General features: G+C 53.0%; 1 protein-coding gene across 4 annotated transcripts; it reads left to right on the forward strand.

Moving 5' to 3' along the window:
* The first annotated feature begins 1604 nt into the window (after positions 1–1604).
* Positions 1605–19161, forward strand: KEAP1 (kelch like ECH associated protein 1). Of its 4 annotated transcripts, none has more exons than XM_030820870.1 (6): positions 1605–2084; positions 5260–5945; positions 13063–13748; positions 15461–15666; positions 15943–16119; positions 18468–19161. In XM_030820870.1, exons 2-6 carry the CDS (start codon positions 5307–5309, stop codon positions 18632–18634), a joined length of 1875 nt encoding a protein of 624 aa, XP_030676730.1. In that variant the 5' UTR covers positions 1605–2084; positions 5260–5306; the 3' UTR covers positions 18635–19161. The 4 variants fall into 4 exon arrangements, with proteins under 4 accessions (XP_030676730.1, XP_030676732.1, XP_030676731.1 ...); XM_030820871.1 differs by lacking the exon at positions 1605–2084 and adding an exon at positions 2362–2887; XM_030820869.1 differs by lacking the exon at positions 1605–2084 and adding an exon at positions 2362–2628.
* Positions 19162–20970: the final 1809 nt, after the last annotated feature.

A 20970-nucleotide genomic window follows, 5' to 3' on the forward strand; every position in this document is an offset into this window, starting at 1 on the left:
ACTTACATACATTTATTTAAAAGTTAACGTTACATGATAAACGATGTGCATGACAAATCAGTATCCCTAGTCATGAAAAATAGCAATGGTTTCTGTCTCTTGGGCGCTAGCATTCGCATTTAGTATTTTTATTATTTATTTATTTATTTTTGAGTCAGAGCCTCGCTCTGTGGCCCAGGCTGGAGTGCAGTGGGATGATCTTGGCTCACTGCAACCTCTGCCTCCCCGGTTCACGCCATTCTCCTGCCTCAGCCTCCTGTGTAGCTGGGACTACAGGCGCCTACCACCACGCCCGGCTAATTTTTTGTATTTTTAGTGGAGACGGGGTTTCATCAGATTAGCCAGGATGGTCTGGATCTCCTGACCTCGTGATCTGCCCACCTCGGCCTCCCAAAATGCTGGGATTACAGGTGTGAGCCACTGCGCCCGGCCCTGCATTTAGTCTTAATGATAATCTGGTAGGTAGGTGCTATTATATTACCTTTTATAGAGAGGAAACTGAACCATAGAGAACTAAGTAAGTGCCCACAGGCACTGAGCTGGTAAGAGGCAGATCCAGGGTTTGAACCCCCCAAAGACGGGTGCCACGCGCCTCTTGATAGGAAGTAAATCAAAAATAAAGACAAGGAAGGCCGGGCGCAGTGGCTCATGCCTGTAATCCCAACACTTTGGGAGGCTGAGGCCGGCGGATCATGAGGTCAGGGGTTTGAGACCATCCTGGCCAACATGGTGAAACCCCATCTGTACTAAAAATATAAAAAATTAGCTGGGCGTGGTGGCGGGCGCCTGTAATCCCAGCTACTTGGGAGGCTGAGGCAGAATTTTTTGAACCCGGGAGGCAGAGGTTGCAGCGAGCCAAGATCGAGCTACTGCACTCCAGCCCAGGCGACAGTGAGAGACTCTGTCTCAATTAAAAAAAAAAAAAAAAGGCAAGGAAAACCTTGGGCCTGGGCACAGCGCCTCACACCTATAATCCCAGAACTTTGGGAGGCCAATGGAGTCAGGATCTCTTAAACCCAGGTGTTCAAGACCAGCCTGGGCAACATCGCGAGATCTCGTCTCTACAGAAAAACAAACAAACAAAAACTAAAAATTAGCCGGGTGTGGTGGCGCGTGTCTGTGGTCCCAGCTACTCAGAAGGCTGAGGTGGGAGGATCGCTTGAGGCCAGGAGCTCGAGACTGTAGTGAGCCGCGATTGCGCCACTGCACTCCAGCCTGGGCATGCAGATCAGAGCGAGACCTTGTCTCTAAAAGAAAAAAAAAAGAACGAAAGAAAGAAAGAGAGAGAGAGAAAGAAAGAAAAAGAAAGAAAAGAAAGAAAGAAAGAAAGAAAGAAAGAAAGAAAGAAAGAAAGAGCCGGCGCAGTGGCTCACGCCTGTAATCCCAGCACATTGGGAGGCCAAGGCCGGGGGGGGGGGGGGGCGGGGGGGATCACCTGAGGTCAGGAGTTCGAGACCAGCCTGACCAACATGGAGAAATCCCCGTCTCTACTAAAAATACAAAATTTGCCGGGAGTGGTGGTACCTGCCTGTAATCCCAGCTACTCGGGAGGCTGAGGCAGGAGAATTGCTTGAACCTGGGAGGCGGAGGTTGCGATGAGCTGAGATCGCGCCATTGCACTCCAGCCTGGGCAACAAGAGCGAAATTCCCTCTCAAAAAAAAGATGAAAGAAAGAAAAGAAAAGAAAACCTAGCGAGGTAGACAATTTTCCCTAGATCCTGCGGCCGCCGGACCACGAGGCCCGCGCTGTGCGTTGTTAAAAGGAGAATAGCAGGTGGTGGCGCGCAGCCCCGCGAGGAGACATCCGGCAACGAAACCGGGAGATGGAAGGGACAGTGAGAAGGTGGGCCTGGCTGTGCGCCCCCGCCCGATGCCCACTCCTCGCCGACGGGCGCCGGGCACCTGCGGGAAGGGCGGGAGAATCGCCGTTCCTTCCCCGCCGCGCCCTTTCCGCCCTCTCCCCGCTTCCTTTTCGGGCGTCCCGAGGCCGCTCCCCATCCGACAACCAAGACCCCGCAGGCCACGCAGCCCTGGAGCCGAGGCCCCCCGACGGCGGAGGCGCCCGCGGGTCCCCTACAGCTAAGGTAAGGCAGGAATCGCCTGGACCGGGCCGCGGCCCCTCGGCTTCCCGGAAGCGCAGTGCGCGGGTGGCATCACCGTGTCCGGAGCCCCTGCGCGCCCCGGCCATCCTCACCCCGAGGGACCCCCTACGGAGGCGACCCGGGGGCTGAGGTGAGCGCTTGGGCAGCAGCAACGGGGAGGGGTGTCCACCCCACCCCTGGTGCGGGCCGGGGCGCGCAGGCCTGGAACTTGGGGTTCAGACTCCCCGCGACTCGGACCACGCGGCTGAGCGCGCTCAGGGTCGCGTGCCCCCGCCCCGCCGCCATGCTGGGCGCCGTGGTGGCCGCGCAGCTAGGCGACAGCAGGCGTGGGCGGGGGTGGGGAGCGGCCCCTCAGCCGTCCCTGCCGCCCGAGGCCAGGGCCCGGGGACTTTTATTGTGACACGGCGGGCGCCCGGCTCTGCTTAGTCATGGTGACCTGCGCGCGTTTCGCGCCTCCCCCACGCGCAGCGATGGAGGCGCCGGGGCTCGGGCGGTGGAGGCGGAGCCGGAGCGCGGCCATGGCGGGGTGAGTGAGGCGGGATGTGCCCTGGCTGCGGGCATCGCGGGCCGCAAGCGCCCCTGCAGCCGTGCCCGGAGACCAGGAAACCCGGCGCCACGGCCCAGGGAGCCTCCGAGTTCCCCGCTAGGACTCGGAGAGCCAGGAGGGCGCGGCCTAGGTGGATCTTTTTGTTGGACGGCGCAACTCTCGGGGTGGCCCGGGAGCGGCGGAAACCGAGCGAGAGAACCAGGAGGCGCCGCGCAGACGGAGGCCCGGGGGCTCCGAGGTGTTGGGGGGCTCGATCTGCGTTCTGGGGTTGGCAGCCGAGAGGCCGCGGTGGGGTCACTTCCTCGCCTCACTGGGCCTGGTGGAGGCTCAGGAGGGGCATGCGCAGTCGCCCACTTGCCGCTTTGTAGGGTGGGGGAAGTGCCCGGTGCCCAAGGGGCATTGTTGGCCGATTGGCCAAAGACCAAGAGGCAAACCCAGGGCCTTGGCACCAGAGTGGGGGCCGAGTGGCACCCCGGGAGGGTGGAGGAGGCCGCTCTGGCAGGCACGGTGACACAGGCAGTTAGCCAACACACCCGTTTACTGACCCCTGCGCAGTGCCAGGCCCCAGGCGGGAGGCACAGGAGAGGGTTGGCCCGACGCCGACCTACATAGGTCTCCCTGCCATTTGAGGTGCTGGGGCCGGGGACGAGAGACAGTCGATCAACAGACAAGCAAAGGAGGTCATTTCAGTTCCTGACAAGCGCAATGATGACAATAAAACAGGGAAGAGGGGACTTTGAATTGAGCCCAGAAAGAGGGGAGTGAGAACTTGCAGATCCACTTGTGGGGAGCCACTTGGAGATCCCCCACTCCTTCCAAAACATAACTCACATCTGGGCACAGCAGCCTATGCCTGTAATCCCAGCATTTTGGGAGGTCGAGGAGGGGGATCACTTGAGGCCAGGAGGTCGAGACCACCCTGGCCAACATGGTGAAACCCCATCTCTACTAAAAATACAGAAAATTAGCCCATCGTCGTGGCTGGTGCCTGTAATCCCAGCTACTCAGGAGGCCGAAGTATGAGAATATCTCTCTATTTTTTTTTTTTTTTTTTTTTTTTTTGAGATGGAGTCTTGTTCTGTCACCCAGGCTGGAGTGCAGTGGTGCGATCTCAGCTCACTGCAAGCTCCACCTCCCGGGTGCATGCCATTCTCCTGCCTCAGCCTCCCGAGTAGCTGGGACTACAGGCACCCGCCACCATGCCAGGCTAATTTTTTGTATTTTTAGTAGAGACGGGGTTTCACCATGTTAGCCAGATGGTCTCAATCTTCTGACCTTGTGAACTGCCCGCCTCGGCCTCCCAAAGTGCTGGGATTACAGGCGTGAGCCACCGCGCCCGGCCGAGAATATCTTGAACTCAGGAGGCAGAAGTTGCAGTGAGCCAAGATCGCACCACTGTACTCCAGCCTGGGCAACACAGCGAGACTCTGTCTCGAAAAACAAAACACAAAACACATAACTCATCTCTTGGCCCTCCAGGCTCCAGGGGTTTCCATGAAACCCTTCCTTAAGTCCTTAGCTCTCACCGCACTCCTTCCCAATTCTCCAGATTGACTGTCAGCCTCTGAGTCACTGCACTTGCTGTTTCCTCTGCCTGGAAAACTACTCCCCAGCCTTCCACTTTATAATAATTTTCATCCTTGTCTCAGCTCCAACCTCACCTTCTCAAAGAGGCTGGGTCTGCCAGATTTTAAAAAACTGCACCCCGGGTCAGGCATGGTGGCTTACGCCTGTAATCCCAGCACTTTGGGATGCCAAGGCAGGCGGATCACTTGAGGTCAGGAGTTTGAGGCCAGCCTGGCCAACATGGCGAAACCCAGTCTCTACTAAAAATATAAAAACTAGCCGGGTGTGGTGGCGGGCGCCTGTAGTCCCAGCTACTCGGGAGGCTGAGGCAGGAGGATCGCTTGAACCTGGGAGGCGGAGGTTGCAGTGAGCCAAGATCGAGCCACTGCACTCCAGCCTGGGTGACAGTGAGATTCCATCTCAAAAAAACAAAAACAAAAACAAAACAAAACAACAACAACAACAAAAAAACTGCACCCGATTCTCACATTGTCACAATGCTGTTGTAATTTTCTTCATGAAGATGATTTTCCGGGTCTTGCTTATTTTAGTTTATGATTGCTCCTCCCTGCAGTTGTCAGCTCCGGCTTTTTTTGTGTGTGTTTTGCTCACTGCTGTGTCTTCAGCACACAGATCAGTGCCTGGCATACAGTAGATGCCCAATAAATGGTGAGGCACATGAAGGAATGAACTCAACATGCTCTAGAAAGGGAAAGGCCACCAGATTGCTGAAGCAGAGTGATCAAAGAGGAGAGGTGGCAGGGGCTAACTGTGTAGGGCTTTGCAGGCTGTTGAGGAATTCAGTTTTACTAGGTACTGTGGGAGGCACTGGAGGATCCAGAGCAGGGGAGAGACATGACTTCACCTATGTTTTAAGATGGGCTCTTGGGCTGGTCAGAAGTTTGCAAGTTTGCAAATGGACTCTGCTTCACCTACTTTGCAGGAAAACTGACCTAGGAACTGCTTTATCTTACAAAACAAGGCCCGGCAGGTGCTGGCCCAGCCCCAACCCCTGCCCCCTGCCCTGTGCTCTCTCCCCTCCAGGCCCCTGAGTGCCAGAGGTAGTGGTGTTGCTTATCTTCTGGAACCCCATGCAGCCAGATCCCAGGCCTAGCGGGGCTGGGGCCTGCAGCCGATTCCTGCCCCTGCAGTCACAGTGCCCTGAGGGGGCAGGGGACGCGGTGATGTACGCCTCCACTGAGTGCAAGGCGGAGGTGACGCCCTCCCAGCATGGCAACCGCACCTTCAGCTACACCCTGGAGGATCATACCAAGCAGGCCTTTGGCATCATGAACGAGCTGCGGCTCAGCCAGCAGCTGTGTGACGTCACACTGCAGGTCAAGTACCAGGACGCACCAGCTGCCCAGTTCATGGCCCATAAGGTGGTGCTGGCCTCATCCAGCCCCGTCTTCAAGGCCATGTTCACCAACGGGCTGCGGGAGCAGGGCATGGAGGTGGTGTCCATCGAGGGTATCCACCCCAAGGTCATGGAACGCCTCATCGAATTTGCCTACACGGCCTCCATCTCCATGGGTGAGAAGTGTGTCCTCCACGTCATGAATGGTGCTGTCATGTACCAGATCGACAGCGTTGTCCGTGCCTGCAGTGACTTCCTGGTGCAGCAGCTGGACCCCAGCAATGCCATTGGCATTGCCAACTTCGCTGAGCAGATTGGCTGTGTGGAGTTGCACCAGCGTGCCCGGGAGTACATCTACATGCATTTCGGGGAGGTGAGCGGGGAAGTGGGGCTGGGGGCAGTGTCAGGAGAGGGACCAGGGATGGATGAGTGCTCATCACTGTCTCCCCTTGAGATATGAAGGCAGGAAACCGGAGAAAAAGGAGGTTCTGGGCTGGGTACGGTGGTGTAGTCCCCACAGTTTGAGGGGCCAAGGCGGGGGGGTTGCTTGAGGCCAAGAGTTCAAGACCAGCCCAGGCAACATAATGACACCCTGTCTCTAAACAAACACACAAACAAAAAACAACTGGGGCCGGGCGTGGTGGCTCACGCCTGTAATCCCAAAACTTTGGGAGGCCGAGGTGGGTGGATCACCTGAGGTAAGGAGTTCGAGACCAGCCTGGCCAACATAGCTAAAACCCATCTCTACTAAAAATATAAAAATTAACCAGGCCTGGTAGCGGGCGCCTGTAGTCCCAGCTGCTCAGGAGGCTGAGGCAGGAGAATCGCTTGAACCGAGAGGCAGAGGTTGCAGTGAGCTGAGATTGAGCCACTGCACCCCAGCTTGCGCGACAGAGCGAGACTCAGTTTCAAAAAAAAATTAAAAAACAACTGGGGTTCTGAGTTCCTTGTCTACACATGTGGGGCGACTGGTGAACAGCTGGGGAAGGTGAGGTCTTCATATGTCTCTGGGCTCCCTGGTTTCTCTGGGGTCAAAGGTGGGGACAGAGTGCAGTGAACAGCAGCCAAATCCTAGGGTAGCCCAGCCTTTCAGGCAGTCAGCAAATGTTTATTGGACACCCGTGACAGGCTGCAAGCTATAAGTCTGAACCTTAGTCATGTTTTCTTTGATCCACGCAATGTCCTTATACTGTTTTTGGTTTCATTTTTGTTTCTCAGTGAAGGAAATTATCTTCAGAAATTGACAAGAGAGGGCAGGGCCCAGTGGCTCACGCCTGTAATCCCAGCACTTTGGGAGGCTGAGGTGGGTGGCTCACCTGAGGTCAGGAGTTTGAGATCAGCCTGACAATATGGTGAAACCCCGTCTCTAATAAAAATACAAAAAAAGAAAACTAGCTAGGTGTGGTGGCATGTGACTATAGTTCCTGCTACTCGAGAGGCTGAGACAGGAGAATCGCTTGAACCAGGGAGGTGGAGGTTACAGTGAGCCGAGATCGCGCCATTGCACTCCAGCCTGGGCAACAGAGCAAGACTCTGTCTCAAAAAAAAAAAAAAAAACCCTGGCGCGGTGGCTTATGCCTGTAATCCCAGCACTTTGGAAGGCCGAGGCGGGCAGATCACCTGAGGTCAGGAGTTCAAGACCAGCCTGACCAACATGGAGAAACCATGTCTCTATTAAAAATGCAAAATTAGCCTGGCATGATGGTGCATACCTGTAATGCCAGCTACTCGGGAGGCTGAGGCAGGAGAATCGCTTGAACCCAGGAGGCGGAGGTTGCAGTGAGCTGAGATTGCACCATTGCACTCCAGCCTGGGCAATAAGAGCGAAACTCTGTCTCAAAAAAAAAAAAAAAAAAAAGTTTTTGAAGAGATGAGGTCTTGCTCTGTCCCCAGGCTGGAGTACAGTGGTGCCGTCAGAGCTCACTGTAGCCGCCAACTCTAGGGCTCAAGGAGGCCTCCTACCTCAGCCTCCTGAGTAGCTGGGACTATAGGTATGCAGCACCACGCATGGCTAATTTTTTAGTTTTTAAATTTTTTTTGTAGAGACAGGGTCTTGCTATGTTGCTGAGACTGGTCTCGAACCTCCTGGCTTTGAACAATCCTCTGGCTTTGGCCTCCCATAGTGTTGGGATTACAGGTATGAAGCACCACACCAGCACCAGGCCAAGAAGTGTTTATTGAGCACTTGCTGTGGGCCAGCCCCTGTTCTAAGTGATTTACGTCCTTTGCATCATTGACTATTCCCAACCATCCTATGAAGCAGTACTACCCTTCAGCCTAGGCAAGCAGGGCAGTGCCCCAGGCCCCAAGCCTTCGGGAGTCCTATGTCTTGGTGTTCCTTCCTGGAAATTTTCTAAGTCCCGCACTGGCTGGTACCAGCTGGGATGGATGTTACACTGGTCTGCATTTCTCTCCTTCAGGGATAGATTCTTTCCTACCCTCTATGTTACATGTGGGGTTGATCAGATGCCCCAGGGCTCTCTGGCATTAGTCCTAGGGCCTGCAGCTTCTAGGAAAGTGTTCTATAGAGTAGGAGAAACATATACGGTGTTTCTTTCTTGTGTTTGTATGAGCATGGGGTACTAGATTAAAATTGATTATATAGACGAGTGCCTGACAACTTTTTTTTTTTTTTTGAGACGGAGTCTCACTGTGTCACCCAGGCTGGCATGCAGTGGCACTGTATCAGCTCACTGCAACCTCCATCTCCTGGGTTCAAGCAATTCTTCTGCCTCAGCCTCCCAAGTAGCTGGGATTACAGGTGCCTACCACTATGCCCCGCTAATTTTTTAAAAATATTTTTAGTACAGATGGGGTTTCACCATGTTGGCCAGGCTGGTCTCGAACCCCTGAGCTCAGGTGATCTACCTGCCTTGGCCTCCCTAAGTGTGCTGGGATTACAGGCATGAGACTGCGCCCGCGCCCGCCCCCCACCCCCTGGCCCTTTTTTGTTTTTGAGACTGAGTCTGACTCTGTCACCCAGGCTGGAGTGCAGTGGCGAGATTTCGGCTCACTGCAAGCCTCCACGTCCTGGGTTCAAGCGATTTTCATGCCTCAGCCTCCCAAGTAGCTGGGATTACAGGTGTGCACCACCACGCCAGCTAATTTTTGTATTTTTAGTAGAGACAGGGTTTCACCATGTTGGCCAGGCTGGTCTGGAACTCCTTACCTCAAGTGATCCGCCCACCTCAGCCTCCCAAAATGTTGAGATTACAAGCGTGAGCCACTGTGCCCAGCCTCTTTTTTTTTTTTTTTTTTTGAGACAGAGTCTCGCTCTGTCGCCCAGGCTGGAGTGCAGTGGCGCGATCTCGGCTCACTGCAAGCTCCGCCTCCCGGGTTCACGCCATTCTCCTGCCTCAGCCTCTCCGAGTAGCTGGGACTACAGGCGCCCGCCATCATACCCGGCTAATTTTTTTTGTATTTTTAGTAGAGATGGGGTTTCACAGTGGTCTCGATCTCCTGACCTCGTGATCCGCCCGCCTCGGCCTCCCAAAGTGCTGGGATTATAAGCGTGAGCCACCGCGCCCGGCCCTCTTTTTTTTTTTTTTTTTTTTTGAAATAGAGACAGGGTCTCACTCTGTCACCCAGGCTGGACTTCAGTGGCACGATCTCTGCTCATCACAAACTCCAGCTCCTGGGCTCAAGTGATCCTCCCACCTCAGTCTCCTGAGTAGCTGGGACTACAGGCGTGAGCTATCATGCTTGGCTAATTTTTGAATCTTTTCTTGGTAGAGATGAGGTCTCGCTATGTTGCCCAGGCCAGTCTTAAACTCCTGGGCTCAAGCAATCTTTCCGCCTTGGTCTCCCAAAGTACTAGGATTACAGGCGTGAGCCACCACACCTGGCTACAAGAAATATTTATCCAGGGCTCTGTATACCCTAGGAGTAGCCTTACTTTGAGGTGGCCATTAATATAATCCCATTTTACAGAGGAGGAAAACCAAGGCATGGAGCATTTCAGAGATTTGCCCAAGTCACACACCTACGAAGTAGTCGGATCAAAATTCCAACTCATGCTCTCATGCTGGTTTCTTCAGAGCTTCCACTTTTTTTTTTTTTTTTTTTTTGGAGATGGAGTCTCACTCTGTTGCTCAGGCTGGAGTGCAGTGGTGCAATCTCAGCTCACTGCAATCTCTGCCTCCTGGGTTCAAGCGATTCTCCTGCCTCAGCCTCCCCAGTAACTGGGATTACGGGTGCCCACCAACACAGCTGGCTAATTTTTTTGTTTTTAGTAGAAACGGAGTTTCACCATGTTGGTAGGCTGGTCTCGGACTTCTGACCTCAGGTGATCCGCCTGCTTTGGCCTCCCAAAGTGCTGGGATTACAGGCGGGAACCACTGTGCTGGCCCAGAGCTGTCACTTGTTTTTTTCCACAACATTCTATTGTGATTGCTTATTTTTTCCTTTTTTAGTCTATTTGCCATTTTAGAAAATGATTTCATTTTAAAAAACAAGATGGGTGAGTTGGCTCGTGCATATAATCTCAGTGCTTTGGGAGGCTGAGGCAGGAGGATCACATGAGCCCAGGAATTCAAGATTACAGTGGCACCTCTGCACTCCAGCTTAGGTGACAGAGCAAGACCCTGTCTCTTAAAAAATAAGCTCAGACATCCCATCTCTACTAAAAATACAAAAATTAGCCAGGTGTGGTTGTGCGTGCCTGTAGTCCCAGCTACTCGGGAGGCTGAGGCAGAAGAATCATTTGAACCCGGGAGGCAGAGGTTGCAGTGAGCCAAGATCATGCCACTGTACTCCAGCCTGATGACAGAGTGAGACTCTGTCTCAAAAAAAAAAAAAAAAAAAAAAAAAAGGCTGGGCGCGGTGGCTCACGCCTGTAATCCCAGCACTTTGGGTGGCCGAGGCAGGTGGATCACGAGGTCAGGAGATTGAGACCATCCTGGCTAACATGGTGAAACCCCGTCTCTACTAAAAATACAAAAAATTAGCTGGATATGGTGGCTGGCACCTGTAGTCCCAGCTACTCGGGAGGCTGAGGCAGGAGAATGGCATGAATCCGGGTGGCAGAGCTTGCAGTGAGCCAAGATCGTGTCACTGCACTCCAGCCTGGGCGGCAGAGCAAGACTCCATCTCAAAAAAAAGAAAAAAAAGAAAGAAACAGAAAACTCAGAGGCCGGGCGCGGTGGCTCACACCTGTAATCCCAGCACTTTGGGAGGCTGAGGCAGGCGGATCACCTGAGGTCAGGAGTTCAAGACCAGCCTGGTTAACATGGTGAAATCCTGTCTCTTACTAAAAATACAAAAACAAAAATTAGCCGGGTGTGATGGCGGGTGCCTGTAGTCCCAGCTACTCGGGAGGCTGAGGCAGGAGAATGGCGTGAACCCGGGAGGCGGAGCTTGCAGTGAGCCAAGATTGCGCCCCTGCACTCCAGCCTGGGTGACAGAGCGAGACTCCGTCTCAAAAAAAAAAAAAAAACCAAGCCAGATATGGCGATGCACACCTGTAATCCTCAGGAGGCTGAAGTAGGAGAATCATTTGAGCTCAAGAGTTTAAGACCCACAGCCGGACACGGTGACTCATGCCTGTAATCCCAGCACTTTGGAAGGCAAGGGGGTGGGCCACTTGAGATCAGGAGTTCCAGACCAACCTGGCCAACATGGTGAAACCCCATCTCTACCATAAAAATATGAAAATTAGCTGTGCGTGGTGGCACACACCTGTAGTCCCAGCGACTCGGGAGGCTGAGGTGGGAAGATCGTTTGCCCCCAGGAATTCAAGGCTGCAGTGAGCTATGATCGTGCTGCTGCACTACAGCCTAGGTGACAGAGCAAAACTCTGTTTCAAAAGTAAAAACAGGCCGGGTCCAGTGGCTCACACCTGTAATCCTAGCACTTAGGGAGGCTGAGATGGGCAGATCACCCAAGGTCAAGAGTTCGAGACCGGCCAGGTGCGGTGGCTCACACCTGTAATCCCAGCACTTTGGGAGGCCGAGGTGGGCGGATCACGAGGTCAGGAGTTCAAGACCATCCTGGCTAACACAGTGACCCTGTCTCTACTAAAAACACACAAAAAATTAGCCAGGCACGGTGGTGGGCCCCTGTAGTCCCAGCTACTCAGGAGGCTGAGGCAGGAGAATGGCGTGAACCTGGGAGGCGGAGCTTGCAGTGAGCCAAGATCGCGCCACTGCACTCCAGCCTGTGTGACAAAGTGAGACTCTCTCTCAAAAAAAAAGAGTTCTAGACCAGCCTGGCCAACATGAAGAAACCCCATCTCTACTAAAAATACATAGTGAAACCTGGTCTCTACTAAAAATAAATACAAAAAAATGGCCGGGCATGGTGGCTCATACCTGCAATCCCAGCTCTTTGGGAGGCCGAGACGGGTGGATCACAAGGTCAGGAGATCGAGACCATCCTGGCTAACACGGTGAAACCCCGTCTCTGCTAAAAAATATATACAAAAAAAACTTAGCCAGACATGGTCGCAGGCACCTGTAGTCCCAGCTACTCGGGAGGCTGAGGCAGGAGAATGGCGTGAACCCAGGAGGCGGAGGTTGCAGCAAGCCGAGATCACTCCACTGCACTCCAACCTGGGCGACAGAGCGAGACTCTGTCTCAAAAAAAAAAAAAAAAAAAATTAGCTGCTGTGGAGGCACGCTCCTGTAATCCTAGCTACTCGGGAGGCTGAGGCAGGAGTATCACTTGAACCTGGGTGGCGGAGGTTGCAGTGAAGCAAGATCACACCACTGCACTCCAGCTTGAGCAACAGACTAAGACTCCATATCAAAAAAAAAAAAAAAAAAAAATTAACCAAACATGGTGTTGGGTGCCTGTAATGCCAGCTACTTGAGAGGCTGAGGCAGGAGAATTGCTTGAACCTGGGAGGCGAAGGTTGCAGTGAGCCTAGATCATGCCACTGCACTCCAGCCTGGGTGACAGAGCGAGGCTCTGTCTCAAAAACCAAAAACCAAAACCAAATGATACCCCAGGGTACACGATCTACTGAGTCTTTGCCCATTTTCCTGAGTCCTGATGACATACCTGGCACATAATATTAACTCTTTTTTTTTTTCTTTGAGACAGAGTCTTGCTCTGTTGCCCAGGCTGGAGTGCAGTGGTGCAATATCAGCTCACTGCAACCTCCGCCTCCCGGGTTCAAGTGATTCTTCTGCTTCAGCCTCCCGAGTAGCTGGGACTAGAGGCATGTGCCACTACGCCTGGGTAATTTTTGTATTTTTAGTAGAGATGGGGTTTCACCATATTGGCCAGGCTGGTCTCTCAACTCCTGACCTCGTGATCCGCCAGCCTGGGCCTCCCAAAGTGCTGGCATTACAGGTGTGAGCCACCACGCCCGGCAGTATTAACTCATTTAGTCATCACAATGTATGCGGTTCCTATTATTTGAATCCCCATTTAGCAGATGAGGAAGCTGAGACTGTCAGCCGCAGTGATGAGTTACTTGTCCCAGTCCTGCTTGGTGAGGTGTGGGGGCGACTGGGGTAGTCAGCCCGTCCCACTGTCGCCCTCTGCAGGTGGCCAAGCAAGAGGAGTTCTTCAACCTGTCCCACTGCCAACTGGTGACCCTCATCAGCCGGGACGACCTGAACGTGCGCTGTGAGTCCGAGGTCTTCCACGCCTGCATCAACTGGGTCAAGTACGACTGCGAACAGCGACGGTTCTACGTCCAGGCGCTGCTGCGGGCTGTGCGCTGCCACTCGTTGACGCCGAACTTCCTGCAGATGCAGCTGCAGAAGTGCGAGATCCTGCAGTCTGACTCCCGCTGCAAGGACTACCTGGTCAAGATCTTTGAGGAGCTCACCCTGCACAAGCCCACGCAGGTGATGCCCTGCCGGGCGCCCAAGGTGGGCCGTCTGATCTACACCGCGGGCGGCTACTTCCGACAGTCGCTCAGCTACCTGGAGGCTTACAACCCCAGTGACGGCACCTGGCTCCGGTTGGCGGACCTGCAGGTGCCACGGAGCGGCCTGGCCGGCTGCGTGGTGGGCGGGCTGTTGTACGCCGTGGGCGGCAGGAACAACTCCCCCGATGGCAACACCGACTCCAGCGCCCTGGACTGTTACAACCCCATGACCAATCAGTGGTCGCCCTGTGCCCCCATGAGCGTGCCCCGCAACCGCATCGGGGTGGGGGTCATCGATGGGCACATCTATGCAGTGGGTGGCTCCCACGGCTGCATCCACCACAACAGTGTGGAGAGGTGAGTGGCAGGGCCTGGGGGTGGGCTCAGAGGGTCCTGCTCCTGGCAAGTCCCAAGACACTGAGTTCCAGGGATTCTTCCTGAGGCTGTTTCCTCTCCCTGTCTTCAGGGAGTGGAGGCCTCAGGATGAAGCTAAGCTCCCTGGAGAGTTCTAATCAGTGACCTCGGATTCTGTGCCTGGGGCTGGGAAATGCTTAGGGGACTGTCACAAACCCATATGGTTCCTTTGTGCGGATTTGGAAAATGTTCCATCAGTTTGAAATTGTTGGGCCAGACGCTGTGGCCCATACCTGTAATCCAGGACTTTGGGAGGCTGAGGTGGGAGGATTGCTTAAATCCAGGAGACGAGCCTGGGCAATAGAGTAAGACTCTGTCTCTCTTGCTCTGTTGCCCAGGCTGGAGTGCACTGGCGCCATCTTTGGTCACTGCAACCTCGCCTCTTAGGTTCAAGTGATTCTCCTGCCTCAGCCCCCGGAGTAGCTGGGACTACAGGTGCCTACCACCACACCTGGCTAATTTTTGTATTTTTTGTAGAGATGGGGTTTCACCATGTTGGCCAGGCTGGTCTTGAACTCCTGTCCTCAAGAGATTCTCCCACCCCAGCCTCCCAAAGTGCTGCGATTACAGGCATGAGCCACTGTGCCAGACCTAAAGGACTCTTTGATGCTCAAAGAGTGATGCTGAATGTGTGATTTCTCCTTTCTGAGACATTATCTTGTTATCTGTGAAGTGGGGGATCTGGCTGAGCCACTAAGGGTTTATCAGACGTGTTTTTGAACTTGAGCAATTGATGGCTAGGAGGCTCAGTTTCCTCATTTGGAAAATGGAGTTGCTGATACCTCAATCCTTGGAGAACGACTGCAAGCACTAGAGTTCGAGTGGAGATGGGCACAGTGGTGTGCACCTGTAGTCCCAGCTACTCAGGAGGCTGAGCCAGGAGGGTCCCTTGAGCCCAAGAGTTTGAAGCTGCAGGCTGGGCGTGGTGGCTCATGCCTGTAATCCCAGCCCTTTGGAAAGCTGAGGCAGGCAGATCACTTGAGGTCAGCTGTTCGAGACCAGCCTGGCCAACATGGCGAAACCCAATTTCTACTAAAAATACAAAAATTAGTCGGGCGTGGTGGTGGGTGCCTGTTATCCCACCTACTTGTGAGGCTGTGGCTGAATAACTGCTTGAACCCAGGAGGTGGAGGTTGCAGTGAGCCATTGCTCTCACCATTGCACTCCATCTCAAAAAAAAAAAAAAAAAGTTTGAAGCTTCAGTGAGCTGTGATTGCACCACTGCACTCCAGCCTGGACCCTGTCTCTATTTTTTTTGTTGTTGTTGTTTGAGACGGAGTCTCGCTCTGTCGCCCAGGTTGGAGTGCAGTGGCATGATCTCGGCTCGCTGCAACCTCCGCCTCCCGGGTTCAAGCGATTATCTCGCCTCAGCCTCCCGAGTAGCTGGGATTACAGGCACCCGCCATCACACCCAGCTAAATTTTGTATTTTTGGTAGAGACAGGGTTTTACCATGTTGGCCAGGCTGGTCTCAAACTCCTGAGATCAGGTGATCCGCCCTCCTCGGCCTCCCAAAGTGCTGGGATTACAGGCATGAGCCACCGCGCCCGATGACCCTGTCTCTTTAAGGGAAAAAGAAAGAGTATTGGGCCCTTAAGTATTCCACGAAGGTCAGCTATAATGGCCATTGTCCCCATTTTTCTTACGCCCTTGCAGGTATGAGCCAGAGCGGGACGAGTGGCATTTGGTGGCCCCAATGCTGACACGAAGGATCGGGGTGGGCGTGGCTGTCCTCAATCGTCTGCTTTATGCCGTGGGGGGCTTTGACGGGACAAACCGCCTTAATTCAGCTGAGTGTTACTACCCAGAGAGGAACGAGTGGCGAATGATCACAGCAATGAACACCATCCGAAGCGGGGCAGGTGGGTGGGGATGGTAGGGAGGGGAGCACCCAGGAACACCCCCACCATCCTGGGGTGAAACTGAGCCAGGCCTGGGAGAGACCCCCTGTTGCAACCCTCATGCTGGGGTAACCACAGAAGCCCTGGATTCTGATAGAGTCCAAGCTTCTCTCTCTCCCCACTTCATTTCTGAGGGTGAGAAGGGAGAGGAGAGGAAAGGTCTCCCTCAAGGAGTTGATGGCTGGGGTTCCCAAAGCCAGACCCCCAGAGTCACCTTCTCTGCACGGTGCCCTTTAGGCGTCTGCGTCCTGCACAACTGTATCTATGCTGCTGGGGGCTATGATGGTCAGGACCAGCTGAACAGCGTGGAGCGCTATGACGTGGAAACAGAGACATGGACTTTCGTAGCCCCCATGAAGCACCGGCGAAGTGCCCTGGGGATCACTGTCCACCAGGGGAGAATCTACGTCCTTGGTGAGGCCCTGGGGGCAGGGAAGAGTCCTGACTAGCCCCATCTTTTGTGGACTGCTTTTGCTTTCCTTTTTTTTTTTTTTAGAAACAAGGTCTCACTCTGTTGCCCAGGCTGGAGTGCAGTGGTGTGATCATAGCTCGCTGGAGCCTCAACAGCCTGGGCTCCAGCCATCTTCCTGCCTCAGTCTCCCAAGTAGCAGGGATCACAGGCGTGCACCACCACACCCGGCTAATGTTTTTTTTCTTTTGAGATGGAGTCTCACAATGTTGCCCAGGCTGGAGTGCAATGAAATGATCTCAGCTCACTGCAACCTCCACCTCCTGGGTTCAAGCGATCCTCCTGTCTCAGCCTCCTGAGTAGCTGGGAGTACAGGCGCATGCCACCGCACCAGGCTAATTTTTTGTATTTTAGTAGAGACGGGGTTTCACCATGTTGGCCAGGCTGGTCTCGAACTCCTGACCTCGTGATCCACCTGTCTCGGCCTCCCAAAGTGCTAGATTAGAGGCGTAAGCCACCGCGCCCGGCCTGTTATTTATTTATTTTTTTTGAGACAGAGTCTCGCTCTATTGCCAGGCTGGAGTGCAATGGCGTGATCTCAGCTCACTGCAACCTCCACCTCCTGGTTTCAAGTGATTCTCCCCCATCAGCCTCCCAAGTAGCTGAGATTATAGGCGCCTGCCACTATGCCCGGCTAATTTTTGTATTTTAGTAGAGATGGGGTTTCACCATGTTGGTCAGGCTGGTCTCAAACTCCTGACCTCAGGTGATCCGCCCACCTCAGCCTCCCAAAGTGCTGGTATTATAGGCGTGAGCCACCATGCCCAGCTTAATGGTTTTATTTATTTTTATTTTATTTTATTTCATTTTATTTTATTTTATTTTATTTTGAGACAGAGTTTTGCTTGTGTTGCCCAGGCTGGAGTGCGATGGCGCAATCTTGGCTCACTGCAACCTCTGCCTCCCAGGTTCAAGTGATTCTCCTGTCTCAGCCTCCTGAGTAGCTGGGAATACAGGCACGTGCCACCACGCCTGGCTATTTTTTTTTTTTTTTGAGATGGAGTTTCACTCTTGTTGCCCATGCTGACGTGCAATGGCTCAATCTCGGCTCACTGCAACCTCTGCCTGGCAGGTTCAAGCAATTCTCCTGCCTCAGCCTCCCAAGTAGCTGAGATTACAGGCATGCGCCACCACGCCCGGCTAATTCTGTATTTTTGGTAGAGAAGGGTTTTTCTCCATGTTGGTCAGGCTGGTCTCGAACTCCTGACCTCAGGTGATCTGCTCGCCTCGGCCTCCCAGAGGGATGGGATTACAGGTGTGAGCCACCGCACCCAGCCAATTTTGTATTTTTAGTAGAGACGGGGTTTCACAATGTTAGCCAGGCTGGTCTCGAACTCCTGACCTCAGGTGATCCACTTGCCTCAGCCTCCTCCGAAAGTCCTGGGATTACAGGCATGAGCCACTGCGCCCGGCCTTTATTTTATTTTATTTTTATTTATTTTTATTTTATTTATTTATTTGTTTATTTTGAGATGGAGTCTTGCTCTGTCACCAGGCTGGAGTGCAGTGGCGTGATCTCGGCTCACTGCAACCTCCACCTCCTGGGTTCAAGTGATTCTCCTACCTCAGTCTCCCAAGTAGCTGAGATTACAGGCGTGCATCACTAAGCGCATCTAATTTTTGTATTTTTAGTAGATACAGGGTTTCACTATGTTGGTGAGGCTGGTCTCGAACTCCTGATCTCAGGTGATCTGCCTACCTTGGCCTCCCAAAGTGCTGGGATTGCAGGCATGAGCCACCGCTAGTGGCCTGTTTTCCTATTTTTATTTATTTATTTTGAGATAGGGTCTCACTCTGTTGCCTAGGCTAGAGTACAGTGGTGCAATCTCTGCTCACTGCAACCTCTGCCTCCCAGACTCAACTGATCCTCCCCACCTCAGCCTCCCTAGTAGCTAGGACTACAGGCGCGCACCACCATGCCTGGCTAAATTTTTATGTTTTTTTATAGAGATGGGGCTTCACCATGTTGCCCAGGCTGGTCTCAATCTCCTGGACTCAAGTGATCCACCCACCTCAGTCTCCCAAAGATTACAGGTGTGAGCTACCATGCCTGGCCATTTTTTTTTTTTTTTTTTAGTAAGAGACTAGGGGTTTGCTATGTTGCCCAGGCTGGCCTCGAACTCCTGGCCTCAAGGAATCCTCCTGCCTCAGCCCTGCAAAGTGCTAGGATTATAGGCGTGAGCCACCGCGCCCGGCCTACTTTTGCATCTCACAGCTGCTTCTGTCTCTTTCTGTCCCTTGCTCTTGGATGTGGTGTGACAGGTGGTGACCATTCCTTCTGTTCTTCCTGCAGGAGGCTATGATGGTCACACGTTCCTGGACAGTGTGGAGTGTTACGACCCAGATACAGACACCTGGAGCGAGGTGACCCGAATGACATCGGGCCGGAGCGGGGTGGGCGTGGCTGTCACCATGGAGCCCTGCCGGAAGCAGATTGACCAGCAGAACTGTACCTGTTAAGGCACTTTTGTTTCTTGGGCAAAAATACAGTCCAATGGGGAGTATCATTGTTTTTGTACAAAAACCGGGACTAAAAGAAAAGACAGCACTGCAAATAACCCATCTTCTGGGAAGGGAGGCCGGGATGCCTCAGTGTTAAAATGACATCTCAAAAGAAGTCCAAAGCGGGAATTATGTGCCCCTCAGCGGAGCCCCGGGAGTGTCCAAGGCAGCCTGGCTGGGAAAGGGGGTGTGGAAAGAGCAGGCTTCCAGGAGAGAGGCCCCCAAATCCTCTGGCCCGGTAGTAGGCCTGGGTCCCACTCACCCACACCGGCAGCTGTCACCGTGCGATTTATTCTTGGATACCTGGGAGGAGGCCAATGGGGGCCTCAGGGGGAGGCCCCTTCTGGAAATGTGGTTCCCAGGGATGGGCCTGTACATAGAAGCCACCGGATGGCACTTCCCCACCGGATGGACAGTTATTTTGTTGATAAGTAACCCTGTAATTTTCCAAGGAAAATAAAGAACAGACTAACTAGTGTCTTTCACCCTGGCTCTAGGCTGGAGGTCTGAAACCTGGGGCCAGAAAGGGCTCTTCTTCTGAAACACACTCCTCTTTGACTTAGGGCTGGTATTTGAAACCAGTTTGTAATCTTTGCCCATCACATTTTGATATGTAGGGCATCTTTCTCCCCGTAGGCAAGCCACACAAGTGTCCTTCAGTTTCAGCTGCCTTGGAAGACAAGGAGCTAATTCCTAGTCACATCTCCTAGGGCTCCCCAAGGTCAATTTTTTTTTTTTTTTTTTTTTTTTTGAGACGGAGTTTTGCCCTTGTTGCCCAGGCTGGAGTGCAATGGCGGGATCTCAGCTCACTGCGACCTCTGCCTCCTGGGTTCAAGTGATTCTCCTGCCTCAGCCTCCTGAGTAGCTGGGATTACAGGCATGTGCCACCACGCCTGGCTAATTTTGTATTTCAGTAGGGTTTCTCCATGTTGGTGAGGCTGATCTCAACTCCTGACCTCAGGTGATCTGCCCACCTCGGCCTCCCAAAGTGCTGGGATTACAGGCGTGAGCCACCATGCCTGGCCTTTTTTTTTTCAAGACGGAGTTTTGCAACCTCCTCCTCCAGGGTTCAAGCGATTCTCCTGCCTCAGCCTCTCGAGTAGCTAGGATTACAGGCATGCACCACCACACCCAGCTAATTTTTGTATTTTTAGGAGAAACGGGGTTTCACCATATTGGCCAGGCTGGTCTCGAACTCCTGACCTCAAGTGATCCACCCACCTCGGCCTCCCACAGTGCTGGGATTATAGGCATGAGCTACCGCGTGCAGCCTCGTAAATTTAGACACAACCAAATGTATCACCCTTTTCCTTCCTTAATAGTTCTTCTCTTTCAAGTTTTTCTTTTCTTTTCTTTTCTTCTTTTTTTTTTTTTTTTTCAGAGACAAGGTCTTGTTCTGTCACCCAGCTGAAGTAGAGAGATAGTAGCTCACTTCAGCGTTGAATTCCTGGGCTCAAGTGATCCTCCTACCTCAGCCTCCTGAGTAACTGATACTACAGACGTGTGCCACTATGCCCAGCTAAGTTTTGTATTTTTTATAGAAATGAGGTTTTGCCATATTGCCCAAGCTGGTCTTGAACTCCTGGGCTCAAGGGATCCCGTGACTCGACCTCCCAAAGTGCTGGGATTACAGGTGTGTGTCACCTTGCCTTCTAATGTAGTATTATTTACTTAGGAATGAGTTAAGTACTGGAAACCTGAAATGCTGAAATTGGGCAGAATCGTCAAGACTGTTGAAATGCTGAAATTGGGCAGAATTGTCAAGACTGTTGACGTTAGAATGATCACGATAACATTTAACAGCAGACCACTTTAGTTGTACAGTTTAAAATTCATGGCTGGGCGCAGTGGCTCACGCCTGTAATCCCAGCTCTTTGGGAGGCCGAGACGGGCGGATCACAAGGTCAGTAGATCGAGACCATCCTGGCTAACATGGTGAAACCCCGTCTTTACTAAAAATACAAAAAAAAAAAAATTAGCCAGGTGTGGTGGCTGGCGCCTGTAGTCCCAGCTACTCGGGAGGCTGAGGCAGGAAAATGGCGTGAACCTAGGAGGCAGAGCTTGCAGTGAGCCAAGACAGTGCCACTGCACCCCAGCCTGGGCGACTGAGCGAGACTCCATCTCAAAAAATAAATAAATAGATAAAATTCATAGGCTGGGCCAGGTGCGGTGGCTCCTGCCTATAATCCCAACACTTTGGGAGGCCAAGGTAGGCAGATCGTTTGAGCTCAGGAGTTGGGAGACCAGCCTGGGCAATGTAGTGAGACCCTATCTCTACTAAAAAATACAAAAAT

This window comes from Nomascus leucogenys, chromosome 10, assembly GCF_006542625.1.
Source record: "Nomascus leucogenys isolate Asia chromosome 10, Asia_NLE_v1, whole genome shotgun sequence".
Lineage (NCBI taxonomy): Eukaryota > Metazoa > Chordata > Mammalia > Primates > Hylobatidae > Nomascus > Nomascus leucogenys.

Coding starts and splice junctions, on each gene's coding strand:
- KEAP1 (XM_030820870.1), top strand. CDS start 5,307: ATGCAGCCAGATCCCAGGCCTAGCGGGGCTGGGGCCTGCAGCCGATTC. Junction 13,749..15,460: donor CACCACAACAGTGTGGAGAG/GTGAGTGGCAGG, acceptor ACGCCCTTGCAG/GTATGAGCCAGAGCGGGACG. Junction 15,667..15,942: donor CACCATCCGAAGCGGGGCAG/GTGGGTGGGGAT, acceptor GGTGCCCTTTAG/GCGTCTGCGTCCTGCACAAC.